At 36.3% G+C, this 10,532-nt stretch overlaps 1 protein-coding gene across 1 annotated transcript; it reads left to right on the top strand.

Moving 5' to 3' along the window:
• The first annotated feature begins 4,193 nt into the window (after positions 1-4,193).
• On the top strand, positions 4,194-8,301 carry LOC141325075 (uncharacterized). Its single transcript, XM_073833587.1, has 2 exons — positions 4,194-4,327; positions 7,125-8,301. The coding sequence occupies exons 1-2, from the start codon at positions 4,243-4,245 to the stop codon at positions 8,081-8,083; spliced, it is 1,044 nt and encodes a 347-aa protein (XP_073689688.1). The 5' UTR covers positions 4,194-4,242; the 3' UTR covers positions 8,084-8,301.
• Positions 8,302-10,532: the final 2,231 nt, after the last annotated feature.

Here is a 10,532-nt window from a genome sequence, read left to right as displayed (position 1 = left end):
AAGTTTGTTTATACTATGGGTTGTGAGAGGGATTATCAGCAAACAAGAGGGTTATTTAGCCAAAGGTGATATAATTTTCCTTCAAATTGTCCACCCAAACCATCCAGCTTAAAGGGTTAGTCACCCCAAAATAAAATTCCTGTCATTAATTACTAACCCTTATGACCCATAAGACCAAAGTTCATCTTTGGAAAACAGATTTAGATATTTTTGATGAAATCTGAGAGCTTTCTGACCCTCCACAGACAACAATGCAACTGAAATGTTCCCACTTCACATTGCACATTTGGTCAAACGGAATTTACCCCTCAACAGACAGTAAAAGATAAGACAGACATACTGTACAAAATGTACATGTATTTTCTTATGTACCAAGGTGCATTTACACATTCAGCAACAGTGACAATTTGTAAATTTGCAATTTACACATTGCAAAAGCTGATTCCAAATCATCGGTTCTCATTTTGCTGGACCTATCTGCTGCTTTCGACACAGTGAATCATCAGATCCTGTTGTCCACCCTCTCATCGCTGGGCATCACAGGAACTTCACTTCACTGGTTCAAATCCTACCTCACTGGTAGGTCTTTCAGGGTGGCCTGGGGTGGTGAGGTATCCAAAACTCAACAACTGGTTACTGGGGTTCCTCAGGGATCAGTTCTTGGACCCCTCCTCTTCTCCATATACACTACATCTCTAGGCCCCATCATACAAGCACATGGCTTCTCCTACCATTGCTATGCTGATGACACACAGCTCTATCTCTCATTCAAACCAGATGATCCATCGGTAGCTGCACGAATCTCAGGCTGCCTGGCGGATATCTCTGCATGGATGAAGGAACACCATCTCCAACTCAATCTAGCAAAGACTGAGCTCCTTGTTTTCCCTGCCACGCCGACTCTACAACATGACTTCTCAATCCAGTTAGGTTCATCAACAGTTACCCCTTCAATTTCAGCCAGAAATCTTGGTGTAATGTTTGATGACCAATTGACTTTTAAAGACCACATAGCTAAAACTGCTCGATCTTGCAGGTTTGCACTGCACAACATCAGAAAGATCAGGCCCTTCCTAACAGAGCACGCTGCACAACTCCTCGTCCAGGCCCTGGTCATTTCCAGGCTGGACTACTGCAATGCTCTTTTAGCTGGTCTTCCAGCATGTACAATCAGGCCTCTACAAATGATTCAGAATGCAGCAGCACGCCTGGTCTTCAATGAACCAAAAAAGGCCCATGTCACACCTCTCTTCATATCCCTTCACTGGCTTCCAGTGGCGGCTCGCATTAAGTTCAAGACACTGATGCTGGCATATAGGACAGCCACCGGCTCATCACCTGCTTACCTACGTTCACTATTACGAATTTACACTCCCTCTAGATCTCTGAGATCCTCTAATGAAAGACGCCTCGTTGTACCACCCCAGAGAGGCATGAAATCACTGTCCAGAACATTCTCGTTCAATAGTCCTGCCTGGTGGAATGACCTTCCCTCCCATATCCGGAATGCACATTCCCTAACTGCCTTCAAGCGACTTCTGAAAACCCATCTCTTTCGACACTATTTGACTCAATAATAAAAAAAAAAAAAAAAAAAACTTCTCTCTTTTCTTGATCTTCCCTTTCTATCCAGTACTTATCTAACAATGCCGATATATGGTATTTTTGAGCACTTCCTAGGTTGACCTGCCTCCTTAGGACGAATCACTTGTTGCATCCCCAATTGTAAGTCGCTTTGGATAAAAGCGTCTGCTAAATGAATAAATGTAAATGTAAATGTAAATGCAGTGAAGTTGCTACAGTTATAAATTAAAGCCACTGTTTGTAGGGAATGCAGATGATTACTGCGTGGTGTGCTCCTTGCTTGAAAAATATGCAGATCAGAGCATGATTGAAATGGTAAAGTATAACATAAAAATGTTTCTATTTACAGTTTTTCTAATAGATTTGACACATTTCTCAAAACTCAGGTCACTGTCTTCAAAACAGTTAACACAGCGAAATGAACACTTTGTGATTGTACGTTTTCACTCATTTCATACAAATTACAAATCATGCACATCATTTTCTCAAAACAATGTACACAAAACTCAAATATTTTTACAATAGTTTGTACAACCAACCAGTATTTTAAAATATGTTACATTTTTACACAAATCACAAACATTTATGTACCATTGCCCAAACACAACAAACAAAATTCTGTAATTTGTCATTCGATCAAATGAACATGGTATATTTTTGATTGAGCCTAAACTAATAACTGTTGGAATACTTATACAGACAACACAGGAAATGCAGTTTTCCTTATATTATTATATTATATTATTCAGTTTTATATGTATTATGCTGCTGTGTGCAATCAACTCACAGGAGAAAAGTGTCAAATTGATTTAGAAAACCTGTAGCATACATATATATGCACAAACTCTTTGTGGAATTTTATGCATCTAATGCTTCTTTTTATTATATGTAATTTGATTTTATTTATTTTTTGTCTTGTAGGTGCAGTGTGATTTGTGTGGTAGGTGGGCACATTTTGAATGTGCCCAATATAAAAAACATAACTGCAATACATACACATGCAAAAAGTGTGAGAGTGCCCAAAAGGCCAGTGTGAAGTGTGTGTAACACGTAGAATTTTATGACAGAAAATTATGTAATTAGAATGTTCTATGTTCATGGAAATTATTAAAAATGATTGTTCAAATATCAAAACGTGCTACCCCTGATATGACAGAATACACTGCTCCTGACATCTTAAAGATATTACAGAACATATCAACATGCTCCTCATATTTATACAGTGCATATTCAAGGAGTAATGGTGTAAAACAAGGTGAGTTTGCACTGGGAGCTTTATTTGATGGCGTGCACGTACCTCTGCGTGAGCGGTGAGTGGGAAGGGGGGAGACGGGGTGGTATTCCCATCGCAGGGATCACGGACCGAGGGCACCAAGATCGGACCGAAAGGGCACTTTAGCTCGAACTCCCCCAATATGTGCTACGGTAGCATTTTTTGACATTACATCACCAGTAAATACTAAACTGCAACAAATATATTGTCCTGTCCTCATTTACCCCTAAAGCAAAAGAAAAATAAGCTTCCTGACAGTGTTTTAATGATTTTTCAAAAGAGGAATAAATACACCAAAAATATAACAAGACACTGATTACAGTAGTCCAAATAGTGATAGATCAAATTTGCCATCACACCCTCTTTGTAACAGTTACACAGCAGCATTAACTAGTTTAATGTGTATTTAATGGTAAGGTACAAATATTTTAGTGTTTTAAATGTGCATAATTTTTTTAAATATTCCCAGATTTATGATGTTAATAACTTTAGACAGGCATCATTATTTCTTGAGTACAAAATTATATTCTATATACAACATTTCTATGATGTGTTTGTGATTCTAGAGAGCAGTGCACGAATGGACTTTTATTTTGGTCTGATGATGTGACGTCATAAAGCTTCGCCGCGCTCCTCATCTGTTGTGATTCACATGAAGAAAGGTTTGTGCTTTTAAAGTTTTTAAATCAATGCAAACTATTACATCAATTAAAGAATTTGCAAGCTGTGTAAAATAAATGCATCATTATTAAATATAACGTTGTAATGCTTTATTTGGTGTTACTTGAAGATTAGCCTTTAGTAACAGATAATGTGCGTCTCATTTCTCTCTCTCTATATCATGAATCAATCGCGTGATGATAAGAAGTGATGAGGGAAACTGAGAATCCGAATCATTTGAATCAAATAATTTGTGAAATGATTCATTCGATTCAGCTGCAAACAACAACAAACACAAACGAGTGAATCACAACCGAGAATGATTTCATTAAAGTGTAATATATTATATATGATAAACAAATAATTGAATACCAGCTATTAATTAAAAATAGCCTGCCTAAATATGAACCTTCTGGGTAATTTGTATGTTTTATAAATTTTATATAGAAGTCCGTTAACTGTCTGACTCTTACTAGTGCACTGACTACTGAACTAGGAGCTGATTGAGACGCACCCAGAGATTTAGTTTGCATTGATTTTTCTTTCTATTAATTATTCTCATCTTAAACAGGACAAAGTTTTTAAACGCACAGAAAAAACTCCTGGAGAATCAACAGAGATCCAAGTCACACATTATTAGGAAGATGGCATTTATTAAAGAGGAGAGTGAAGACATGAAGATTGAAGTCTCATTGAAACATGAAGATACTGAGGAACAAACACGGATGGCGTTTATTAAAGAGGAGAGTGAAGACATGAAGATTGAAGAAGTATTTGGAGTCAAACAAGAAGATGCTGAGGAACAAACAGGTTGGTTTTTATTCTTAAAGCTGAACTCATTGCAAAATGAATATAAAGAATATTTATTAATAATGTCACACAGGTGTAGAAATGTTTTAAGTGCTACTGAGAAAATCCTGCTTTCACACTGGCCATTTGTTATCATGACATCAGGCATTTAAGTTGTAGCGTTAATCTGGAATAACACTCATAAAAGACTATACAAATGTAGCAAACCTTTTCATACAGTTCTTTGCATACAATTCTTCTAAAATCATTTCAATTACCTTTTTTTGTAGACCAAGACAATGTAGGATATACAGAAAAACAGTACAACATTAAAGAAAACAGTGCTGTAAATATAAAGCAAGTCTGACAATAAAACAAACACAAAAAATAAGCCAAAACAAAAACATTAACATTTAAGTTAAATTCTGATGTAAATATGGGAGGTTAAAGATACACCTTTTTTATAAAGTTAAAAAATAAGGAGGACAATTAGGAAAAGAAGAATAAGATGTATAAATATATCACTGGTTAAAGAGAGGAAAAGAAGAAAATAATTAAATATCAATATAATCAAGTAAATACAAAGATGAAAACAGTGCGTTCAGGAGGCATAGGTCAAACTTACACCAAGGTACTCTATTTTAACGTGAGAACGGCAAAAACCAGTGGTTCTCAAACTGGGGTATGGGAGGGGATGGAGGGGTACGAAAAACAAGAGGCTGAGCTTTGGCATTTATTTAATTCTACCCCAAATTAAGGTTAAGGTGATGAGTAGGCATAAATCAGGTTGTTGTGTTTCCCATGCATTGATTTATTTGTGGCGACTCAAATATCATATATCATGACTACAATATCAAAACTGACCACAACAAATAGATTTTCCAAAAGGTTTTTTACAGTGTAAAAAACAAACTTTTTTACAGATTTTTTTGTGAAAAAAGTATACACAGTAGAGATCTGAAATTTTGCATATGATCTATTGGGTATATTACCCATCACATGGATTTTTTTCAGACAAATCTGAGGAGGTCAGGTGGGGAACTTTTCCAAAATTTGATGATTCCAGTTGGAATGACCCATTTGAGACACCCTTAATAAGTAAAGGTTTCTCAAATTACATGCAACACCTCTTACAGTTGCTTAATACAGCAGTCCTCGTGCCCCAAGGCTCTGCATATTTTGTGTGTACCTCTTATTACATTTAACATTTGTTCCATATGAACGTAAGTGCCCTGCAAAGTGGACTTCATAGGATATTCCGCGATGATTCCAGTTCGAAGCAACCAAATACGTTTAATTTAAAGGTCATTAAAGCGTGCAAGACATGAATTTTAAATTGTATTTATTTATACAGGTCCTTTTCCAAAAATTAGCATATTGTGCTAAAGTTCATTATTTTCTGTAATGTACTGATAAACATTAGACTTTCATATATTTTAGATTCATTACACACAACTGAAGTAGTTCAAGCCTTTTATTGTTTTAATATTGATGATTTTGGCATACAGCTCATGAAAACCCAAAATTCCTATCTCAAAAAATTAGCATATTTCATCCGACCAATAAAAGAAAAGTGTTTTTAATACAAAAAAAGTCAACCTTCAAATAATTACGTTCAGTTATGCAATCAATACTTGGTCGGGAATCCTTTTGCAGAAATGACTGCTTCGATGCGGCGTGGCATGGAGGCAATCAGCCTGTGGCACTGCTGAGGTGTTATGGAGGCCCAGGATGCTTCGATAGCGGCCTTAAGCTCATCCAGAGTGTTGGGTCTTGCGTCTCTCAACTTTCTCTTCACAATATCCCACAGATTCTCTATGGGGTTCAGGTCAGGAGAGTTGGCAGGCCAATTGAGCACAGTAATACCATGGTCAGTAAACCATTTACCAGTGGTTTTGGCACTGTGAGCAGGTGCCAGGTCATGCCGAAAAATGAAATCTTCATCTCCATAAAGCTTTTCAGCAGATGGAAGCATGAAGTGCACCAAAATCTCCTGATAGCTAGCTGCATTGACCCTGCCCTTGATAAAACACAGTGGACCAACACCAGCAGCTGACATGGCACCCCAGACCATCACTGACTGTGGGTACTTGACACTGGACTTCAGGCATTTTGGCATTTCCCTCTCCCCAGTCTTCCTCCAGACTCTGGCACCTTGATTTCCGAATGACATGCAAAGTTTGAGCAACAGTCCATTGCTGCTTCTCTGTAGCCCAGGTCAGGCGCTTCTGCCGCTGTTTCTGGTTCAAAAGTGGCTTGACCTGGGGAATGCGGCACTTGTAGCCCATTTCCTGAACACGCCTGTACACGGTGGCTCTGGATGTTTCTACTCCAGACTCAGTCCACTGCTTCCGCAGGTCCCCCAAGGTCTGCTGGTGTTTAGAGTTAATTAGTTGATTCAAATGATTAGGTAAATGCCTTGTTTAGAGAACCTTTTCATGATATGCTAATTTTTTTTGAGATAGGAATTTTTAGTTTTCATGAGCTGTATGCCAAAATCATCAATATTAAAACAATAAAAGGCTTGAACTACTGCAGTTGTGTTGTAATGAATCTAAAATATATGAAAGTCTAATGTTTATCAGTACAGAAAATAATGAACTTTATCACAATATGCAAATTTTTGGAAAAGGACCCGTAGATGTCATACTTCACACTTCTCTACTAAGATTTGTCTGTGTTTGAAGACGCTGGCTTAGTTGATATAGGATGTAGTTGTGTATTAGTTTTGACACTTTCACATCTTTGAATGTTTTGATGTCTGTTGTTTTGTGTCATTAAACTGGGGTTAACTTTTACTTGTCTTTTTTCATCTTAGATCTGATGGCCCTGAAAGAGGAGAGTGAAGTACTGAATGAAATGGAAGAGAAAAATCATGATTTCATTAATGGAGAAAAATCTTTTAGTCGTTCACAGACTGAAACGACTTCCTCAAGAAAAAAGACTAGAAAGACAGGAAGAAGTTATTTCACCTGTCAACAGTGTGGAAAATCTTTCAATCAAAGAGATAGTATTAAAAGACACATGAGAGTTCACACAGGAGAGAAACCTTACACCTGCCAACAGTGTGGAAAGAGTTTCACTCAACCTGGACACCTTGGAGTCCACATGAGAATTCACACCGGAGAGAAGCCGTATGTCTGTGAACAGTGTGGAAAGAGTTTCACTGAATCTGGTAAGCTTGGAGTCCACATGAGAGTTCACACTGGAGAGAAACCTTATTTCTGCGTACAGTGTGGAAAGAGTTTTACTCTAAAAGGAAGCCTTACCAGACACATGAAAATTCACGAACAGCCTTATGTGTGTGATCAGTGTGGAAAGAGTTTTGATCAACATGAAAACCTTGAAGTCCATAAGAGAGCTCATAAATTGAGTCCTTACACATGCTCTGAGTGTGGAAAGAGTTTTAGTCAAAAAAGGTGCTTTGAAGAACACAGGAGAATCCACTCCGGAGAGCAACCCTACACATGCTCTCACTGCGGAAAGAGGTTTATTTATAAAATAAACCTTCAAGACCACATTCGAATTCACACAGGAGAAAAGCCTTTCACCTGCCAGCAATGTGGAAAGAGTTTTACTCAATCTGGAAAGCTTGGAGTCCACATGAGAGTTCACACTGGAGAGAAACCTTACACCTGCCAGCAATGTGGAAGAAGTTTCAGCCAAAAAGGAAGCCTTAACAGCCACCTGAGAGTTCACTCTGGGGAAAAGTCAGCTATATGTGATCACTCCCTTGCAAAAACTAACAATGTTTTTTTCGTTGTAACCATGGTTTAACTATGGTTTTAGTAATAAAACCATATTAACTACAAAATAAATCATGGTTCTGCGACAGGAAAACTATAGTTTTGTGGTAAAACCATAGTAACTACAAAAGAACTATGGTTTTACTACAGTATTGACAGTGAAACCATAGCAATGATTGAATGAACCATCTATAGCATAACTGTTAAAATTAAATATTGATGTACTTTAATATGTGTGCTAATACTTACCTGGAAGAAACAATTAAGCATGAATTTGTAAACAAAAGAAATAAATAAATAAAAAATACATACATATAAGAGTGGCATTAGCTGCTCTTCCTCTTTCACATCTGAATTGTTTTGTTTTACTGGGGATTGAATTGGTCTTGCAAACCCATATCCTTTTAATAATTTCCCAAACAGACAAAAAAAAAATACATACACATAAACAGTGTTTGATACCTTTAATTAAGCATGATTTTGAAAAGAGAATGAAAATATAAATAAATAAATAATAGAATGGCTTTAGCTGCTCTTTTTCTTTAAAATCTGAATTGTTTTGCTTCCTGGGGATTGAGTTGGTCTGGCAGGGCTTTTTTTTTAACCACTATGCTTTTTTTAGTTCTGTATTTTTATGATGTTTTTGCAACCTGGTCATTTACCTAAGCAATAACAATATGTATACAGTTGTAAGTTCACATGAAGTGCTATTTGGGACAGGACCCACGTCAGCCGTCAGATGGAGCAACAGAATGGTGCATCATGAAAATAATGGATGATTACAATTAGAATTTCTATTTTCTATTTCTAGGCAGTAAATGTATTTTCCTGCCACTCCAGGGATGGCCGTATGGATATGTTGGCTGTGTGGTCCCTGTTTAAGGACTATGTGGCAGAATCTGCACAGGCGGTCTGCTCGAGAACAGCTCCAGCTGCTCATGTCATGGTCATGCTTAGGCAGAAGAACAAGAACGGGTGGCTGAGCTGAGGGAACTAGGAATTAAAAAGAAGTTTAAGATTTAAGAAAGACACAAAAAAAAATGGACAGGGTAAAAATAATTAATTACATGGTTAATATAAATTGCAGAGTTAATTTGGAAATGATGGAAATAAATAAAATGACTAAAGCAGAGTTAAGACAACATCTTAGTGTCAGAGAAGTTTACAAAATGGAGGGGTTGTCTACATGTTGTTCATTCTTACCATTTTCACCACTGTCCTCAAAGGCAAGTGCTTTGTGTGAAGCGGTGCCAGCAGCACTTGTGCAGAGTTCTGAAACAAAGGACAGTCTTTATGTTTTGCATTTGAACAGGTTATTAGCATCATAGTACGATGACAAATTTTGGTTGTGTTTGTGATAATGATACTAAACTAAATCTGACAGGGTTTCTGCTGGTATCATCAAATCTAATGTAATACTTTTTATAATGCATTTAATTTTTTTTACTGCCACGCACGACCCATATATAAATATTTCACATAAATATATAATAAAAAGGCAATTCTTAACTTATAGGTACTTTTTTGTTCTTTGGTCATTTTTTTTTTTTTTTGACAAATTCCTCTTCCTTTGTTAAGCTAAAATTAAAACCACCCTAAAAACCTTTTTACTACTTTACTATTATGATTTTTCCATACTTTTCAACCTCCTTTTAGGTCTCCTTGTTGCACACCCAGACTTTTAAACTTCAACAATGAAAATACAGTTTATAAATATTACTTATCTGGTAACTATTAATGTACCTGAATTAAGCACTAATAAAATAATAAAAAAAAATATTATAGTATTTAATTCGAGACCTCTGTCAGAATTACTTTTTATACAAAATATAGCTGTCGCACAGTTTTGGTGTCATTTCCACCACAACACTGTGTGTTTCTATGAAAATGTTGACTGACATCAAGCAACAACAAATTAAGAAACATCAAAGTAAATATTGCTTGATCAGTTAATATATTTATTATGTGTAATTTCCACCACATGCTGTTCCTTCAAAGGTGCTATTAAAAAGCAAAAAATGTTAGGTAAATAAGAGTATTATAAATACATGAAATGCTAAGTATTAATTCAAAGCCAATCAGTGAAGCTATCTTCCATTTTTTCCACAAATAATCTACAGAAATGTCATTTCCACCACACTGTCCTTTGTGGTGCAAATGATATTCATGGTTACAAAGTACAATTAATATGGATTAGATCGACAGTAGATTTGTAGGACCGCAAATATTTATTTTCCTCAGCTTAGTTGAAGAAACGTGCATAAAAATATAAATGGTCAAAGGTTTTTAATGTTTAAAAACAATTCTGTTCTGCTCACCAAGGCTAAAAAAAAAAAATTCTATGCTAGTATCTGTTAAAATGTAGTTCATTGTTGTGATAAAAGCTGAATATTCAGCATCATTACTCCAGTCTTCAGTGTTACATGATCCTACAGAAATCATTCTAATATACTGATTTGCTGCTCTGTTATGATTATTGG

The sequence above is a fragment of the Garra rufa genome, chromosome 2 (assembly GCF_049309525.1).
Source record: "Garra rufa chromosome 2, GarRuf1.0, whole genome shotgun sequence".
NCBI lineage: Eukaryota > Metazoa > Chordata > Actinopteri > Cypriniformes > Cyprinidae > Garra > Garra rufa.
This window is presented reverse-complemented; position numbering and strand designations above follow the sequence as displayed.

Coding starts and splice junctions, on each gene's coding strand:
- LOC141325075 (XM_073833587.1), top strand. CDS start 4,243: ATGGCGTTTATTAAAGAGGAGAGTGAAGACATGAAGATTGAAGAAGTA. Junction 4,328..7,124: donor AGATGCTGAGGAACAAACAG/GTTGGTTTTTAT, acceptor TTTTCATCTTAG/ATCTGATGGCCCTGAAAGAG.